Source organism: Schistocerca americana, chromosome 4, assembly GCF_021461395.2.
Source record: "Schistocerca americana isolate TAMUIC-IGC-003095 chromosome 4, iqSchAmer2.1, whole genome shotgun sequence".
NCBI lineage: Eukaryota > Metazoa > Arthropoda > Insecta > Orthoptera > Acrididae > Schistocerca > Schistocerca americana.
Genome location: NC_060122.1, coordinates 430,348,948 through 430,369,614, shown reverse-complemented (window position 1 = coordinate 430,369,614; position 20,667 = coordinate 430,348,948). Strand labels below are relative to the sequence as shown.

At 47.7% G+C, this 20,667-nt stretch overlaps 1 protein-coding gene across 1 annotated transcript in view; it reads right to left on the bottom strand.

Annotated features, from left to right (window-relative positions):
- The window catches only part of LOC124612808, an 81,675-nt gene that overhangs the window by 21,293 nt on the left and 39,715 nt on the right, over positions 1 to 20,667 (bottom strand). The window contains exon 2 of the mRNA XM_047141229.1: positions 10,645 to 11,063. Coding sequence (XP_046997185.1) covers positions 10,645 to 11,063 — 419 coding nt within the window. The remainder of the gene's footprint in view (positions 1 to 10,644; positions 11,064 to 20,667) is intronic.

Below are 20,667 nucleotides of genomic sequence, written 5' to 3'. Positions count from 1 at the left end.
AGCAGTCGGAACACAATGTGTCTGCATAGGCGAGCAGTGCAGTGACAAAATCGCCCACAGCGCGGAATGCAGGGAGCACGTCTGTAGCAGCGAAAGGGTTAATGCGGCCGTGGTGGCTTTACTTCATGAACTGCGCGCACCCCCCTGCACGTAAGCTTGCGAACTATGCTATAGTATGGCGCTGCTCCTATTGGCGCGTGCGTCGTGTGCAACTGGCAACGCAGCAATCTCCAGCGCCTGGGCGGGCATGCGCGAGCCGCCAAGATAAAAGAATTGAACTATAAGAGAATACAAGATGACACAGACACAATTACTAGCTGGTGTGATGAATGGAAGGTAGTTTTAAATGTAGAAAAATTTTAATTAATGCGGATGAGTAGGAAACACTAACACGTAATGTTCGGACACGGGATTAATAATGTGATCTTTGACGCAGTAACGTTGTTTAAATATCTAGGTGTAACGCTGCAAAGCTACATGAAACGGAACGAGTATATGAGAACTGTGGTAAAAAAAGCCGAATGGTCGACTTCGGTTTATTGGGTGAATTTCAGGAAATTGTGGTTTGTCTGTAAAGGAGACCGCATATAGGACACTAGTGTAACCCACTGGTGAGTACTGCTGGAGTGTTTGGGATCCGTACTAGTTCGAACTGAAGTAAGACATCGAAGCAATTCAAAGGCGGGCGGCTGGATTTGTTAATGATAGTTTGGAACAACGCGCAAGTATTACGGAGATACTTCGGGAACTCAGATCGGCATCACTGGAAGGAAGGCGACGTTCCTTTCGAGAAACTACTGAGAAACGAGATAGTGTGCTGTTCTGTGAGATGGGTAGACTGAGCGCTACATTTCTGAAACAATTGACCCACTGTCCGCTTCTTTTTTCGGCACCTCTAAGGGTCCTGCAATGAATAAGGCACTACCCTCCTATTCTGAAAGACGGAGTTCAAATAACCGTGCGGCCATTATGATTTAGATTTTCCACTATTTCCGCAAATCGATTAACACGGATACGCGAAGACTTCGTTTGGGAAGGACGCCGTCAATTACCTTCCTAATTCTTGACCTATCCGAGATTGTGCTCCATCTCTACTAACAACACGTTTAATCCCAATCATAATTTCTTTCCTTCTTCCATCGTTCTTTATTGTCCACCGATGTCTAATTTTACCTCAGATTCGACGCGTGAGGTGACAATTTTGACAATAGCGTGTCACTGAAGTCTCGAATTTTGAAAATTTTGCATTACGCTGACTCCAGTATTCTTATATCTGAACGTCTTAGCTATACGAGGAAAATGACCAAAATAGCGGGTTGGTCGCAAAATAATAGCCACAGGATTTTTCTGGGCCCATGTATTATCGTTCATTACACGTTTCGGGCTCTGCCCGTTTTCAGACGACCTAGTGACAAATTAGCAACATTATTATTCTTTTTACAATCTTTTAAATTTGCACAAGTGTCAGAGGATCTATGCTAAAACATGATTGAACAACAAGGATATTGCTGTTCAATCATGTTTTAGCATAGGTTCTTTTTAACAATTGTGTAAATTTGCAAAATTATAAAAACAATTTATTAGCAGAACATGTGAAGATGGGCAGAGCCCGAAACACATAATAAATAATAACGTCCTGTGACTATTTTGTTGCGATCAAACAGCTGTTTTAAAGCCATTTTCATTATTGTAACCATAACAGTCGCGCGCCTCTACTACAACTTTCAGTTCTGTCTATTCTGTTAGCTAAATGCTCACACTGCACATTTAACGGGATGTCGTTACCTCTGCCTGCGAAAGGAAGCGCACTTAATGAATGCGAAGTGACAAGAAGGCATTATTAGTTCACGTTACGTCAAAACAACTGAAATGTTAAGAAAATTGTGACCGCAGAGTGTTTCAAGAAGGTTTTAGAAGAGTGTGTTTTAAATGGGTGAAGCAGGAACTTAGATAATTTTAACATGTAAACTACGAGTACATGTTTACTTTGGCTCCAGTCAAGCTGCTGGTTCATGTGCCTGGCGGTGGGTGTCTCCCTAATTCAGCATATTCGCTCGCGCGTTAATTATCCGATGCGCGTCGAGTCGAAATGACGATAACGCAGCAACAAAAGGCCTTTTGTGTTCTCCATTCCAACAGGTGCAAGTCAATTACAAGTGTGCGCCATTATTTTCCTCAACAATCTGATCTCGCACTGCAACACTGGCCTCCGAGATAGCCTAATCTCACGGTAGATGGTTTGTGAAAGACGCTGTCTGTATGCCTCCCATTCCAACAACTTTTAGTGTACTATGACGCCGCGTGGCAACAACGGTGAAAGCATAACATTTAACATGCTCACAAAATTGTGGAACGAGTTTGACTATCATCTGCGTATTTGTCCTGCGTTCGGTATTGGGCACACTGAACATTTGCGAAATGTTAATGAAAACATCGATCCTAAATGAACTGTACAAACATCAATGTTGATTGTGTATTGGCTCTGAGCACTATGGGACTTAACATCTATGGTCATCAGTCCCCTAGAACTTAGAACTACTTAAACCTAACTAACCTAAGGACATCACACAACACCCAGCCATCACGAGGCAGAGAAAATCCCTGACCCCGCCGGGAATCGAACCCGGGAACCCAGGCGTGGGAAGCGAGAACGCTACCGCACGACCACGAGATGCGGGCGATTGTGTATTCACGCAGAAAATATACCCCTGTAAGATTGTATGGGGTTTTGCCTAATTTACATAACTATCTTAATTCGTGTAGAAGATAAAGTCTTATGAAACAGGATTAATATTTTTGGAACAGCGTATGTCATGAACAATACGAAACAAAACAACCACATTATTGAAAAAATTGCTAGTTACACAAAACCAATTAGAATTATATCCAAGAAGGTTGAAAGGCAGTTCGTGGAGCGACAGAAGTTTTAATGCCAAAGAAAGAAGAACGGTGACCAGTCTGTACCGATATCGTCAACTGCACATGAAGCAACAAATTTATAATGAAGTCACAACACGTTTAAACGAGCGCACTTTGGAGCGAAAGTAAAGACTTCTTGTACCGTGTCGATAGGTGGGTAGTATTGAAGATGGGAAATAATAGTTTTCCACACAATAACAAACAATTACCCTTCCCAAACGTTAATGCAGTTGAAGGCATATCCGTTTAGTTTGTCAGCAGTGACAATGCGCAATGCAAAATGAGGACCTAGCAACTTAATGACCACCAATAGAACAGTTTTTGGATACTGCGAGGGATATTACACACTAAGCACTTTCCCGGAATGCTTTTAAAGAGATTTAGATGAAAGAGTGTGTTCAGTAATGTTGGAAGAAAGAATATTATCGAGAGCAGCGTGAAGTTACTATCAAATACTACAGTTGGTGGTACAAAGATTATGAGCTGGACAAACAAAGACCATTATTTCTAATTAATAAATGTAAGTAACAAATATTAGTCTCTCAAGATGAACTGTCTGGTGAACCACCACAGCCTGAAATAGCTTCCCAAACTGATCAAGTCCAGTACAATATCTGTCGTTACAACAACAGAAAAGAAAATGGACTTACTGAAACACGTGTTTCAATACTATGTGTATAACAAGTTTCTGCAGTTGCTTGCATTTTAATAAAATCGCCCTAGGAAGTGCTAATGAAGCGACGGTACTAAACAACAACAAATACTTGTAAGGGCGCTAAGGGCGGATATAAAACGACTTTTCATTTTTATTACCGTTGATGTCTTCGAAAGCTGTACACATTTATAGAGCAGTATCACTAACTTCCACCTGTTACAGAAATACGGAGCACGTGTCATGCTCATGTGTTACAAGTTTTCGAAGAACGAAAAATCCTTTGTATAGCAATCAACACGCAACCGGCACTCAAACATCTCGTACAAGTCAGTTCGTTCTGTTCATTCACGAGATTCACCGCACTGTAGACAACGGCGCAAAAAAAAAAAAAATGGTTCAAATGGCTCTGAGCACTATGGGACTCAACTTCTCAGGTCATTAGTCCCCTAGAACTTAGAACTAATTAAACCTAACTAACCTAAGGGCATCACAAACATCCTTGCCCGAGGCAGGATTCGAACCTGCGACCGTAGCGGTCTCGCGGTTCCAGACTTCAGCGCCTAGAACCGCACGGCCACTTCGGCCGGCACAACGGCGCACTAGCCATCAGTGAACAAAGTAAGACTTCTCCAGTATCGAATTAGATTTGTGACTTGACTCAGGACTCCCAGCAGGTAGAACTCTACCTGTTGTTCTTTACAGACTGAAATGGCAATTTCAGAAGTACGACAAGGAATGTTAGAGGGGCGTTACTGTTTACAGTGTGTGTAAATGACCTACTGCTTAACTAAAGCTCCACTGTTTTCAGTCGATGCTGCTATAGAGGAAATTAGTCAGTGGCTGTAAATAAATGCCTCATATTCTGCATAAATAGGCGGGGAGATTTATTAATGTTTGATTACACTAATGGACAGTAATAACCTAGGATAACCGTGTCTGTAGTAGTACGCTTATTTAGGTGCACTAATCAGCCGCCCAAAACTGTAACGAGTTAAGACGAATCTGGCGTAGTGATGAACGCTTGCGGGCCCAGGTCTCAGGCCGTGTCCAAGCGAGACAAGTTCAAATGGCTCTGAGCACTATGGGACTTAACATCTGTGGTCATCAGCCCCCTAGAACTTAGAACTACTTAAACCTAACTAACCTAAGGACATCACACACATCCATGCCCGAGGCAGGATTCGAACCTGCGACCGTAACGGTCGCACGGTTCCAGACTGTAGCGCCTAGAACCGCTTGGCCACCCCGGCCGGCAGCGAGCCAGGTGCAAGGCCGTCAGCAAGGCACCAGAAGTGGGTAAATCCCAACGCTGGGAACCTGGACGACTGTTGCTAGCATGGCCTTTGTGCAGGAGACAATGCTCCAAGAAATGGCGGAGTGTCAGACAATCAGTGATGGCCGAGTTACAGCTCTTCTGAAATTCCACAATAACTCTCAGCAAATATTAATGCAAATCTGAGTGCGTTTGCGATCTCAGGAAAAGGAAGTGCATCCAATGACAACAATATTTCAATACCTTTAAAACTACAGAAGCTAATATTTCACAGTGAATATACACTTACACAACGAACCTCTAAATTAACAACTTTTAATTGCTTCGTTCGATTTCAACGAACAATATCTTAGCTCCAGAATGAGATTTTCACTCTGCAGCGGAGTGTGCGCTGATATGAAACTTCCTGGCAGATTACAACTGTGCCGGACCGAGACTCGAACTCGGTATCTTTGCCTTTTGCGGGCAAGTGCTCTTCCAACTGAGCCACCCAAGCACGACTCACTCCCCGTCCTCACAGCTCAGTTGGTAGAACACTTGCCCGCGAAAGGCAAAGGTCCCGATCTCGAGTCTCGGTCCGGCATACATTTTTAGTCTGCCAGGAAGTTTCAGTATCTTAGATGATAGCATTGCATGGCAGCTATCACCCCTGAAAGCTACCTACCTATATTTTATTTACTGATTTACGACATCTTTTATGTCTCTTTCATTACATAAACATTTGTCAGATCATCATATTTTCCGCATATGCTCAGTAAATGAACACAGCATCAATACCTCATATTTTGTTATACTTGCGTTTTTATTTAATGAACAGTTTACCATTTTGCCAGTAACTATTTAAATGTTGATTGCAATTGCTTTTAACAAGCTGTGCTAATTTAAAGGTGGTCAACCACATGTGTTAGCCGACGACAGCTGGAAAGATAACCAAAAGATGCTCCATTTAAGAAGGCATAAATAATCGTTTAAATAATATTTAGCAATAATCTGTTGTCATTTAACGTGAGCGCACTTGCGCAAAAAAACTGACTTATTCATTCACGAACCAACCATTCCTTATATTTATTGTTAATGATCTGAATGTAACTGGATCTTTATAACATTTTTATTTAAAATATTATAATGTATTACTTTAGTCCAAGAAGTGGTAAATTTAAATCAAATGATGTCTGTAAAGCTTAAGGATGATTTATTTTTGATGGGGATGGCCTTCAGCCAATGGAGAAGCGGATGGTAGCGGAACACTATGGGAGTCAAATGGAGATTGGGACTTCTTGAGTGAAGAGCTCAACGGAGCTATTATGGACACTTTGTGGCGAGTTCTCGAAGAAGGCAGACGTGTCTAGAGTAATATGTGTGATTCAGTAGTATAGGTAATTTTTTCTGGGCGGTAAACGTCATCTACAATACTCTAACTTTTGAAGGGACTTTATATTTCGAGAGGTCTGAATGTGCTCTCGAGAAGGACTAAATTTTGCCCTTGATTTATGGAACTGGGAAATAGACTATGTGGTTCTATTTTTTGTGTATCGCACGTGTTAATTTGTGAATTGAACTCTGAACTGATTAATATTTCGTTTGCTGTAATAGCGAAATGAGCTTAGTTTTCACTTATCTTTGATGACTATTTTGTCTGGAGAATTTGCTACCATTCTTTTAACACACTCAACGTAATTTTACTGCATTTCATGAGAGCATTTTCTGTCCGTGTATCGTAGGATCAGTTCCCGTTTAGTTGCGATGTCATTTCATGAATAACCAATATTCAGCTTAATTCTCTGTCGTTGACATCAATTACAGACGCTAGGCTATAACCCTTTTCGTTAAATTATTTATTTATCTTTCATTATGTATTTCTGCATAGTTAATACGGAATTCTAGCCAGCGCATAGACTACAGGATCACAGCTGCAGGTTATTATTTGCAGCGGATTAACCGCGGGGCATTAATGCAGACGAGTACGGCTCAACCTGGTGACTGAGTTATTCTTTCTATACAGAGCCATGCACAGCTCCAGTACCTAAAGGACGAGCAACCGGAGGTAAAGACGCAACTGGTTAGCTCTCATGGATTGATGTTTGAAAGAGCAACTCCACTTAGCAGTGAAAGAGCAACTCCACTTTAGCAGCAGTAACCATCAAGTATCGTCGCACGTCGAGAGCGACCTTGGGGTGAAATGATCACACAAAATTAGTTGTAGGAACAGCAAATGCCACGCTGGGACTCACTGGATCAAGTAACTCACCCTTGCCTGATACGGTTTCCACAACGCTCGTTCGTCTGATTCTTGAGCATTGCTCGTCAATATAAGACTTACCATTTAAGATTAATAAGAGAGAGAGAGAGAGAGAGAGAGAGAGAGAGAGAGAGAGAGAGAGAGAGAGGGAGGGGGGGGGGGGGGGTGGAGCCGCGCGTTCAGTCACGTTGATTAAGGGCAGTTTGGTTATGGAGATAACCATGAAACTTCAGAGGCAGACGCTACAAGACGTCATGAAGTTAACACACTACTCCCTACCAGTTTGCGAAATGACGAAAACGAGAAAAATCGGAGGAATTAAGAGCTCACATGGAGGCTTTACAACAGTCGTACATCGCACGCACCATTAGTTAACGGGAGAACAAAAAAGGGAGTGTGTAATGTCAGTGGTATACCTACTGACACACACACACACACACACACACACACACACACACACACACACACACACACACACACACACACCCCAAGTGTCTTGAGAAGAAAGGTCAAGAAACTATATATTAGTGGCTATTTTAACAGCTCACTGGTCGCTTAGGAGCGCTGTAGATAGTGTGGAAATGGTACCAGGAGGCCGTATTACTATACTGCTGACAGCTCACGACAGTGAACAAGTGTGTCAGCTCCAGTCGGTTACATGGAATGAGCTCAGTAAGATGAGTCGACGCAGAGGCACGACAGAATGGCGGAAAAGAGCTACTGTGAATGGATGTGCCTGCGACCACACCGTGATGAAAGTTGCCAGATTCATTCGTTTATCGACGCAGACTACCCTACGAAAAGTGTAATACTGAACCAATGCCACACGGCGTAGGAACAGTGGTCGTAAAAAGATCCTAACCAACAGGGACCAGAGAAGACTGCCACACCTTGTAAAAAAATAAAAAAATCTAATTCAAACCCAATAGGAATTGTCAGTTTTCAGTGAATGCAGACGAGTCACAACCACTTTCCGATGGACATATGGGGTCGGATACCTCCTAAGAGGCAAGTTCTCACAGCGACACCCAAAGCTACACCTCTTCAACGGGATCAACAAAACAAACTTCTCAGTAGCTGAGTGGAGGCGTGTAGTGTACCCTGGGAAATCGTCATTTGGGCTCTTTCCAAATCAGATGCCAGGGTGAGAGTCATTCGAAGAATCTTAAGGTAATGTAATCCGTCCGCTAGAAAATGGTTTACAAGCCACTTGTTCAAAAATGGTTCAAATGGCTCTGAGCACTATGGGACTTAACATCTGAGGTCATCAGTCCCCTAGAACTTACAACTACTTAAACCTAACTAACCTAAGGACATCACACACAACCATGCCCGAGGCAGGATTCGAACCTGTGACCGTAGCGGTCGGGCGGTTCCAGACTGAAGCGCCTAGAACCGCTCGGCCACACCGGCCGGCCAAGCCACTTGTTCGTCGGATTCTTATTGTTCATCGGCCTGGGACCCTTTACAACTACATCTACGTAGATACTCCGCAAGCCACCAAACGGTGCATGATTTAGTGTACCCTGTATGCCTACGAGTCATTTCCTTCCTATCTCCGCTCGTAAATGGAGCGAGGGAAAAATGTATTTCTAAATGCCTCTGCGCCAGTCTTAATTTCTTTTATCTTGTCCTCGCAGCCCTTGCGCGAAATGGCAGCAGTAGAATCATTCCGCAGTCAGCTGCAAATGACGGTTCTGTACATTTTCAACTGTTTCGTGAAAGCAACTTCACCTACCCCGTCTCCCCCTCCCCCACCCCCAGATATACCCATTTGAGTTCACGAAGCATCTCCGTAATACTCTCATGTTTATTGAACCTACCGGCAACAAATCTACCAACATGTCTCTGAATTGCTTCGATGTCTTCCTTTAATCGACCTGGTTGGGGATCCAAATACCTTATCAGTACTCAAGAGTGGTTCGCAGAAGGGATCCAACTCCAGTGGCAATCGTTACAGGAGAGGTATTGTGAATCACTGAGACGGTTACTGTCGAATTTACGAGAGCATACATTCGAAGAAGAGTTGGGTAACTTATTTCCTCCCATAGACGTCTCACGAAATGGCCATGGCCATTAAATCAAATGAGAGTTTATGTGGAAGTTTATAGGCAAACTTTCTTCCCACGCACCGTTTACGAATGGAACAGAGAAGGGGAAAAATGATGGTGATATGAGAGGTACCCTCTGCCACACGCAGTAAGGTTGCTTGTGGAATACAGGTGTAGATGTTTAAGGGGCAGTCAAACGAAAATCGAACACCCGTCACTATGGGACCATGGAATAGATCCATTCAAAAATAATCACCATATGCGTTAATGCATTTATCCCACTGGGAGACGAGATGATCAGTTCCTGTTTCATAGAATGCGTTCGGCTGCTGACATATCCACAAGCAGATCCACTCTGACTTCGTATGACAAACCGACGTCCATACATGGCTCTCTTCAGGTCGCCCAAGATGTGAAACACCCATGATGAAATGTCTGGGCCGTACAGAGGTTGTTGCAGTGTTTCCAACTATATCACTGAAGCATAGCCTTCATCCTACCGGCAGTGTGACTCCGTCCAACAGCATTCCAACAGCCTGAGGGCAACATCCCACATCATACCCGCCAAACAAATCCGAAGCTGTTCACACAAGTTCTGGTAATGTCATCATGACCACCACTTTCCACTGCATGGGCCCTATGCTCATCGAGTTCCTCAAGCGTGGAACTACAATCGATGCACAGCGCTATGAAGACACCTGTGACGTGCCACGAAATAAATTTCGTGTATGACTTCATACCCGACAGTAAGGAGAGGTCGGCTACAGAGTGATGCAGCAACTATGGTTTTAGGAAGACTGGATAGGAGCAGAAATGATTAGCAAACAAGATACAACAACAAACTTACCTGTTACTTCTCCAAACGATGAAACTGATTAGAAATGACGCCGCAAGAAAGTGTGCAGCTCTCCATGTTAACGAGAAAGAGGCTCACTGCACTGTATCATAAACGATGGTGTCAGAGCAGCGACTAGGGCGTGAGTGAGTAGCATCATGTAGCGAAGAGGCTCCATCCTGTATCAGGGTGGCAGAGGCCGATCTTAGTCCAGAGCCACTGGAGGCAGGGCTCAGTGGGTGTGCACCATTGGTTATGTCAAACCACACGACTGCGTGCGGCATCTGATTGAAACGTGTAATTCCGTTGCCAAATTAAAGACATCCCTGGGCAAGTATCGATAAATGGTACCACAGTAAAAATACCCAGGAATGCTGTCGGATGGAATCATCTGGTTTAACAATAACGACCGTCCCACGGTGCTAATCGGATGAAGGCCACACTTCACTGATTTGGTTGGAAGACACGGCAAAAGTCTCTGTACAGCCTGGGTTTTTCACCATGTGCTTTTCACACCATTGGCGATCTGATGAAAGAGGAGTTTAGCCTGCAGTGTATCGAAGGTGTAGCCCATGCCAGAACTGTTTTGTGGGTTTTTTCGTATCTTTAGTAGGGCCCTCTCATTTAGGATCTCAACGTAGCTGGTGCATGGAAGAATGACGAGAGGCATACCTGGAGCTGGGCGAAGACAGATCCGTCGACGACGAGCATGCGCCCGTAGGGCAGCAGGATGATGGTGGGCGTGGCGACCATCCCCTGGTCGACGCTGAGCGCGAGGTCCGAGGGCGAGGCGGCCTCGAGGTCTGCGCGGCAGCCGCAGCAGGCACAGCAGGCGGCGGCGCAGCGGCGGCGGCAGAAGGCGCGGCAGCAGGGCGCGCCCCAGCAGCAGTAGGCCACGATGAAGCACAGCACGGCCACCATGACGAGCAGCGCGGCCAGGCCCTGGCTCTGCTGGCTGGGCACCGCGGCGCTCGCGCCCGCCCCCGCCGCCGCCGCGCTGTGGCTGCTGGCGCCGCCCGCACTCGTCGCCGCTGCCGCCGCCGCAGCCGCCGCCGCCACGCCAGACCCGCTCCCGGCGCTCATCTTGCCCGCTGCAACACCGACCACCATCTCAGAGTCTGCATCGCGTCGCTAGACAGCAGCAATACGACGTAATTTAAAAACTAAACTTACAATTCATACAACTCTCCGTTTCACTGGTTGAAACAGTGTTATTCGTAAAGGAGACCCAATACAAATAATTTTTATTTCACGATCACCTGACATCGACTGGAGGAGTGACGTTTCTGTGGACAGGACGGTTCCGTGGTGTTATGCAGATACAAAAACGGTGACAGGATTTTCTTCCACATGTTAATTTTTTTCATAGTGATCATTTTGACCACCACGTATCTGGCATTTTCACAATGTTGGCAGGAAAATTTTCCTCTTCCAGAAGCTACAGGAACTGCAGCAGGAGTATATGCAGGAGCTGTTCAAAAAGAATGGGAAATTTATCTGTTCTCATGTCGCACTAGTGGTGGACCCAGTGCCTGCAGAAAAGCCTTCTGCCCTGACACCACTGGTTTCGACGAGTATACAGAAAGATAGGAGAATTAGCTGTGCCAGTTGTTTGTAGCACAGCCAGGTACGGCATATCATTGATCCAAATGGTATAGCCACCTTGTTATTGACCAGCGGTGTACGATTATTTGAAATCATTTAACATTTGAAGACCTCTACCAAGCTCAGAAAATTTAACTTCGAGAAGCTCCATTAGTTGCTCACACATTATCCTGGACATGAAACGTATGTGGTGGCGGCGGCATAGTGCAGTTTTATCAGCACCACAAGCGCCCCAAGCAGTTGACTGTGGCCTGGATTCCTGACCTGCAAGATCTCAAGTATGTGAGTGTTCACCATGTGATACACTTATTTGGACTCACTATCTAGGGATGGGTTCATCCAATTAGCACCGTGCCCTGAGGACCCAAATAGGGCATTGCCCTCGTCCGATCCTTCCCTAGCCAATGTTCCTCAGATTGCTGAGTAACTTGAACTTACAGCAGTGGCAAGGGACGTACTTCCCAACAACTGGCAGGTGGCAAAATTAGATTTGTGCAGCAAACAGCTCCCAGGAGGTTGGCCAGGCGACCTTGTCTTTCACTGAGCCGCACTATGACGCCATTTACGATACGAGTACAGCGATGTCACGGCGCTGCCCACCTTCGCCCAAGCCGCGCTTGGCAGATCTTTTAGGTCGAACAATTACTATCCCTACTAACGACGTTTTTCGGGCTCTCGGTGTTCTCCTTCCGCATCTGTTTCTCTTCAACGGGAAGTCTGTGGTCCTGCCCCGATTGACATTCGGTGAATATTAGATAGGACTGCCTATACATAGACGACCAGTGTGGGTTATCCCAAAAAGTATGTCATTGTCATCAGTTAGTTGGCGATCGTCTCAGGCCCTAAAGTTTTCCCTGGGCTCAGAGGCTCTCTCTAACACCCCAAAATCGCTCCAGCGTATTCTGTTAACATTGGCCGTCGGTGGGCGACCAACTGATTTTCATGTAGACACAGCAGCAACGGTCAGACTAACTTACAAAAATACATGCTCTTGGGCTGCTCTGCTATCAAACGACAGCTATATCAAGTAGTATCTTATAGCAAATTGCATATTATAAAAAGTGGCATAGCAACTTACACTGATCGTGGTAAATTCACCGTTGGCACAAAACACTCTTGGGCTAGACGCCTTTTCTGTTTTTGGATTCAAGATCGTTCACAAGTTCCATTAGTGTCCCAATCAGTCCCCTTTCAAGTTTTGGACTTTTTCCGCACGTCATCCAGTCAGCTGTTTGAGAACACGTCAAGTCAGGCAAAACATGTCGAGGCCCATGTCTCCCTTAAGCCATCAGCTTTTTTTTTTTTTTTGTGGTTTTAGGGCGCACAACTTCAATGGTCATTAGCGCCCTGACTACTCTAAGAATGCACCGCGAGGCACAAGTTGACCACAACAACTAAAAGGGAAAACACGATAAAAGACAGACTGACAGGCATAGGATTAAAAAACAGCATCAGCAAATGTCCTTAGCGAGGTTTGTCAAATTGATAAAACGAAGAACACGAGCAGCTGCTCGTAGGTCATCCGCTAAAATGGCATCGAAAGTATTTGGCAGGTTAAGATCGAGGCGCAGTGTGTTAAGATCTGGACAGGACACTAAAATGTGTCTAACCGTCAGCAAGTGCCCACATGGGCAGAACGGCGCCGGCGCAGCCGTCAGCAGATGGCGATGGCTGAACCGGCAGTGTCCAATTCGTAACCGGGCTAAAACGACCTCCTCCCGCCGAGAAGGGCGTGAGGAGGACGTCCAAGCCACGGGAAGAGGTTTTAAGGCCCGAAGCTTGTTGTCGGTAAGTGCAGCCCAATCGGCATGCCACAGAGATAAGATGCGCCGACAAATCACCCTGCTAAAATCGGACGAAGGGACGCAACAAGAAGCTGTCCGAGGCTGGAGGACCGCAGCCTTGGCCGCGGCATCTGCAGCTTCGTTCCCAGGGATACCGACATGGCCCGGAACCCACATAAAGTTAACTGGAGAACCGACGTCCACCAGCTGCTGAAGAGAGCGTTGGATCCGGTGTACGAAAGGGTGAACCGGGTACGGATCACTGAGGCTCTGGATGGCGCTCAGGGAATCTGAGCAGATGACATAAGCAGAATGTCGGTGGTGGCAGATATAAAGAACAGCCTGGTAGAGGGCAAAGAGCTCAGCTGTGAAGACCGAACAATGGCCATGGAGCCGGTATTTGAAACTTTGTGCCTCGACAATAAAGGAACACCCGACCCCGTCATTGGTCTTAGAGCCATCTGTATAAATGAAAGTCATGTCGATGAACTTCAAACGAAGTTCCAAAATACGGGAGTGGTAGACCGAACCGGGGGTGACCTCTTTTGGGAGCGAGCTGAGGTCAAGGTGAACGCGGACCTGAGCCTGGAGCCAAGGTGGCGTGCGGCTCTCGCCCACTCGAAAGGTTGCAGAGAGGGAAAAAGTAAGGTGTTGAAGGAGGCGACGAAAGCGAACTCCAGGGGGTAGCAGGGCAGAGACATACAACCCGTATTGACGGTCAAGAGAGTCGTCAAAAAAGGAACGATAAGACGGATGGTCGGGCATTGACAGTAGCCGACAGGCATACCGACAAAGCAGTATATCGCGCCGGTAGGTGAGTGGCAATTCGCCAGCGTCAGCATGAAGACTCTCTACGGGACTGGTATAAAATGCTCCGATCGCTAGTCGTAAACCCCGATGTTGTATGGAGTTGAGGCGGCGTAAGATGGATGGCCGTGCAGAGGAGTATACGAAGCTCCCATAATCCAGCTTGGAGCGGACGATCGACCGATATAGACGAAGTAGGACGGTTCGATCCGCTCCCCACGACAGACCACTGAGAACACGGAGGACATTTAAAGAACGGGTACAACGGGCGGCCAAATATGACACATGTGGAGACCAGCTAAGTTTCCTGTCAAATGTAAGGCCTAAAAATTTGGTTGTCTCCACGATTGGGAGAGCAACGGGACCGAGTCGTAAGGACGGTGAGAGAAACTCTTTGTATCGCCAGAAGTTAATACAGACCGTCTTCTCGGCAGAAAAACGAAAGCCATTGGCGACACTCCAGGAGTAAAGACGGTCAAGAGAACGCTGAAGACAGCGCTCCAGGACACGTGTACACTGCGCGCTGCAATAGATGGTAAAATCGTCCACGAAAAGGGAGCCTGATACATCAGCTGGGAGGCAATCCATTATTGGATTGATCGCGATGGCGAAGAGAGCGACGCTCAAAACTGAGCCCTGTGGCACCCCATTCTCCTGGCGAAAGGTGTCGGACAGGACAGAACCCACACGTACCCTGAACTGTCGATCCATTAAAAAGGAACGAATAAAAAGAGGGAGGCGACCGCGAAGGCCCCATGTATGCATGGTGCGGAGAATGCCCGCCTTCCAACAGGTGTCGTAAGCCTTCTCCAAATCAAAGAACACAGCTGCGGTCGGGCGCTTCCGCAAGAAGTTATTCATAATGAAGGTCGACAAGGTAACCAGATGGTCAACAGCAGAGCGGCGCCTACGAAATCCACATTGTACATTGGTAAGTAGGCGTCGAGACTCGAGCAGCCAAACCAATCGAGAGTTAACCATTCGCTCCATCACTTTACAGACACAGCTGGTAAGCGAGATAGGTCGATAACTGGAAGGCAAGTGCTTGTCCTTCCCCGGCTTAGGAATCGGGACAACAATAGACTCGCGCCAGCATGCGGGAACATGTCCCTCAATCCAGATGCGATTGTATGTACGAAGAAGAAAACCTTTACCCGCAGGAGAAAGGTTCTTCAGCATCTGAATATGAATAGAATCTGGCCCTGGAGCAGAGGACCGTGATCGGCCAAGTGCGTTTTCGAGTTCCCGCATGGTGAATGGGGCATTATAACTTTCACAATTCGAGGAGCGGAAGTTAGGTGGCCTAGCCTCCTCTGCCTGTTTGCGGGGGAGGAAGGCAGGGTGGTAATGAGCGGAGCTCGAAACCTCTGCGAAAAAGCGGCCTAAGGCATTGGAGACAGCCTCAGGGGCCACAAGGACGTCATTCGCGACCTTCAAGCCAGAAACTGGTGAGTGGATCTTAGTGCCAGATAGCCGGCGCAGGCTACCCCAGACAACAGAAGAAGGAGTAAAACTGTTGAAGGTGCTTGTGAAAGCAGCCCAGCTGGCTTTCTTGCTTTCTTTGATAATACGACGACACTGAGCACGTAATCTTTTATAATTGATACAATTCGCCACTGTAGGGTGGCGTTTAAAAGTGCGTAAAGCACGTCGACGAGCACGTAAAGCGTCTCTACATGCTGCGGTCCACCAGGGGACCGGTACGCGACGTGGATGGTTGGTTGGTTGGTTGTTTGAGGTTAAAGGGACCAAACAGCAAGGTCATCAGTCCCTTATTTCAAATAGGCTCCATTCTGCTAACGGGACATCTCAGTATAGTCAGAAAAATAAAACGGATAAAGGGGAAACGTAAAAGGGCAGTCACGTTGTCATTAGTAAAAACAAATGAGGGAAGTTGGCAAGAGAACGAACCCAACACCATGCTGAAACAGCATAGGCAAGACCACCTGTGACTTAAAAGGTACAACTGCTATAATGCAGAAAGTACGTATGGGAATAGAAAAACTAACCAAGCCTTAAAAAGAAGGGGTAAAAACAGAGTAAAAGGGAAAGAAAAGAGGATTCCGGTCAGGGAGGTGAATCGGGAATCTCTGAACACTGCCTACAGTGGGAGACACCCAAACACTCACCGCCCTGCCCCAACACCAGAGGGAGATTAAAAACTTTAAAACTGAGAATAAAAACCACTCTCCCGGAGGAAACCTAGAACCAGAGAGACCATCCGGGAATCGTCAGCCAACATCAAAGGTAAAGTGTGGGGGAGTCTGTACTTAGCACGCAGAGCCAAAAGAAGGGGGCATTCAACCAAAGTGTGAGCCACTGACTGGAAGGCTCCACAACCACATAGCGGGGGTGACTCATCACGGAAAAGGAAACCATGGGTCAGCCTGGTATGGCCAATGTGGAGACGACACAGCGTGGTCGAGTCCTTGCGGGAGAGGCTAAAGGAAGAACGCCATGGGCCTGTATTCACCTTAATGGCACGAAGTTTATTAGACAGTGGAGTAGCCTCCCAAGAATTGGCCCATGACTGTGCAAAGTGGGATTTGATGTGAAGCCGTAAATCCGCTGCAGGAGGGGTTACAGAAAACGGGGGGTAAGTAACTGCTCCCCCAGCCAAACGATCAGCGAGCTCATTACCCGGGATACCCACATGGCCCGGGACCCATAGGAAGTCAATGGAACAGGCAGCACGGTGAAGATCAGCGAGATGGTCATGGATGGCAGAGACCAAGGGATGGCGCGAAAAACACCGGTCAATAGCAAGAAGGCCACTCATCGAGTCCGTACATAACAAAACGCGGTTGTGTTGGGATTGTTTAATAAAGGTAAGGGCCCGGGAAATTGCCATCAATTCCGCAGTAAACACCCCACATGAGGGTGGCAGTAGATTATTTTCCGTTCCAACAAAGGACGTGAAGGCATACCCAACATGATCAGCAGATTTAGAGCCATCAGTGTAAAAAACAACAGCATCCCGAAACTCCCATAAAATTTGGCGGAAAAAGGAACGGAACACCACCGGGGGGATGGAATCTTTCGGACCGCGGCGGAGATCCATCCGAATTCGAGGCCGAGGAACTAACCAAGGAGGGGTGGAGGGGAGGGAGCGAGGAAGACAGGACAAAGAAGGAAGCCGAAAATCACGGGTAAGAGACGCAAGGCGCAGCCCAACCGGTAAACCCGCCCGAGGGCGGGAGTCAGGCGGGCGACGTCCATGGTCTGGGAATAGGATAGAATAGGAAGGATAAGCGGGAGAAGAACGGATAGTAAGGGCATAAGACACCAGAAGCTGGGACCGCCGAACAGAAAGGGGGGGGGATCCCAGCTTCAACCAGGAGACTATCAACAGGGCTAGTAGGGAAGGCACCGGTGGCCAAACGGATACCACGATGCTGGACTGGATCCAGCACGTGCAGCGTGGAAGGAGCAGCTGAACCATAAACTTGACAACCATAGTCCAAACGTGACAGAACTAGAGCACGATAAAGACGGATGAGGAGGGAACGGTCCGCACCCCAGGAGGAGTGGGCAAGGAAGCGAAGGACATTGAGTTTACGGAAACATCCTACCTTCAGGAGTCTGATATGGGGCAGCCAAGTGAGCTTGTTGTCGAAAAGAAGACCTAGGAAACGAAACTGTGGAACCACAGGCAATCTTTGTGCAGCGAGATAGAGCTCTGGATCAGGGTGGACCGTAGTACGGCGACAGAAGTGGACCACCCGCGATTTTAAAGGAGAGAATTGAAACCCGTGGGAGAGGGTCCATGCAGAGGCACGCCGTATAGCCACCTGGAGCTGCCGTTCTGCAGATGGCATCGAGGAGGAACTAACCCAAATGCAGAAATCATCCACATACAGGGCAGGGGCGACCAAGGGACCGACAGAGGCCACAAGTCCATCGATAGCAATGAGGAAAAGAAGGACACTCAAGACAGAACCCTGTGGGATGCCCGTCTCCTGGGTCCGTGGAGAACTAAAAGCAGTACCAACTCGAACTCTGAATGACCGATGGATCAGGAACTGGCGGATAAAAATCGGGAGGGGGCCCCGAAGACCCCACAGATGAAGGGTTAGTAAGATGTGATGGCGCCAGGCCGTGTCATAGGCCTTGCGAAGGTCAAAAAACACTGCAACCAAATGGCGGCGCTGGGAAAAAGCCTGCCGAACTGCGGATTCCAAGCGAAGCAAATGATCGATTGGAGATCGTCCCTCTCGAAAGCCACACTGGTAAGGGGACAATAGATCCCGAGATTCGAGGACCCAAGTGAGCCGACGGGCTACCAGCCGTTCAAGTAACTTACAACCAACATTGGTCAAACTAATTGGCCGATAGCTGTCAACAGATAGGGGGTTCTGACCAGGCTTAAGGACAGGAACCAAAATGCTATCCCTCCATTGAGAAGGGAAGTCACCCTGGAGCCAGATACGGTTAAACACCCGAAGAAGATGGTGCCGTTGTGGAGCACTGAGATGTTGAAGCAGCTGGTTATGAATGGAATCTGGGCCAGGAGCTGTATCATGAGAAGCAGATAGAGCAGAAAGAAATTCCCATTCAGTGAAAGGTTCGTTGTAAGATTCTGACTCACAAGTGGTGAAACATAAGGTGACAGCTTCAGCCTGCTGTTTTTGATGAAGGAAAGCAGCTGGATAGGAGGCCGACGCTGATGCCACTGCAAAATGGGTCGCAAGATGTTCTGCGAGAACTAATGGGTCCGTACAAATGCCATCTGGGAGGTGAAGGCCTGGGAGGGTGGACTGCCGATGGCAACCTTGGAGAGAGCGAAGTGTAGCCCATACCCGTGACAGAGGGACAGTGGAACCAAGGGAAGAAACGAATCGTTCCCAACATATCCGCTTGCTCTGTTTGATTAAATAACGGGCTTTAGCGCGAAGGCGCTTAAAGGTAGAAAGGCTGGCTACAGATGGGTGCCTCTTAAAGTGTTGCAAAGCTCGACGGCGATCACGGATGGCAATGGCAATGGCCGTACTCCACCACGGGACTTGCCGACGACGAAATTGTCCAGATGAGCGCGGGACAGCAAGGTTAGCAGCGCGAACAATCGCGTCAGACACGTCACGTAGGACGTCATCAATACAACCCGACAAAGAGGGAGAAAACTCGACCTGTGCAGTATATAGAGGCCAATCGGCACGGTGGAAAGACCAACGAGGTAACCTCTCCATCGGGGAGCGGGAAGGGAGCGTGATAATCAACGGGAAATGGTCACTATCACAAAGATCGTCGTGTGGCGACCAGTGTAATGAAGGGAGGAGAGAGGGAGAAGAAAGAGAAAGATCAATGGCAGAAAAGGTACCATGACCAGCACTGAAATGAGTAGGGGAGCCATCACTAAGAAGGCACAGGTCGTGGTCTGCAATAAATTGGTCGATAAGAAGACCTCGTCTAGATGGAAAGGCACTGCCCCACAAAGGATGATGAGCATTAAAATCCCCAAGGAGGAGGAAGGGAGGAGGAAGTTGCTGAAGAAGGGTGGTTAAGGCAGCAGGTGTAAGAGTCCTGTCAGGAGGGAGATAAAGATTGCATACTGTGACTGCAGAGTCTAAGTGGACCCTAACAGCAACTGCTTCCAATGTAGTTTGGAGAGGAATCCACGTACTAGCAATGTCTGTACGGACCAACGTACAAACGCCACCAGAAGCCCGCAAGGGTCCGACCCGATTTCGACAGAAAACACGGAACCCACGGAGGGTCGGTGAGTGAGCATCAGTAAAATGAGATTCCTGGAGAACCACACAAGCTGCTGAGTAGGACGAAAGAAGGGATTTCAATCCCGGAAGGTGACGATAGTAGCCATTACAATTCCATTGGAGAACCACAGAACGATGGTTTAAATGAGGGCTGAACACGCTAAATCCAGTCATACCGCCGGGTCCCCACCCGTCACCGACAAGGAGGGGGCGACATCCATAAACGACAGGTCAGAATCCGGTTGTGAAGCCGGGGAAGGGACCTCCGGTGACACCAGAGGCTCTTTGTCCCGGGACTTATGTTTCTTCTTCTTTTCAGGCTGAGATCGAGGAGGGCTGTGTGGCATAATGGAGCCAGCTGCAGCAAGATCAGGAACAGAAAGAGACCGGGCGACCTGGGGGCCGATAGACCGCGGCTCTCGCGGTCGCCGCGCTGCAGCAGACCTTTGACCTGGAAGGTGCCGGGAAGGGGCATCCCGGGAGAGGCGCCCTTGACCGGCAGACGCCGAAGGAGTGGGACACTTCTCCGGCTGGGGAGGGGGAGCGGCGCCCAGAGGAGAAGGTGTGGGAGCCGCAGGGGAGGGGGGAAGGTGAGGGGTCCGGGACGGGGGTAAGGAAGGGGGAGGAAGGGATGAAGATGTAACCAAGGCGTAACTAGATGTCATGGACACAGGGTGCAATCGTGCATATTTCTTACGGGCCTCTGTGTAGCTTAAACGATCAAGAGACTTATACTCCTGTATCTTTTTTTCTTTCTTATAGACTGGGCAATCTGCTGAACGTGGAGA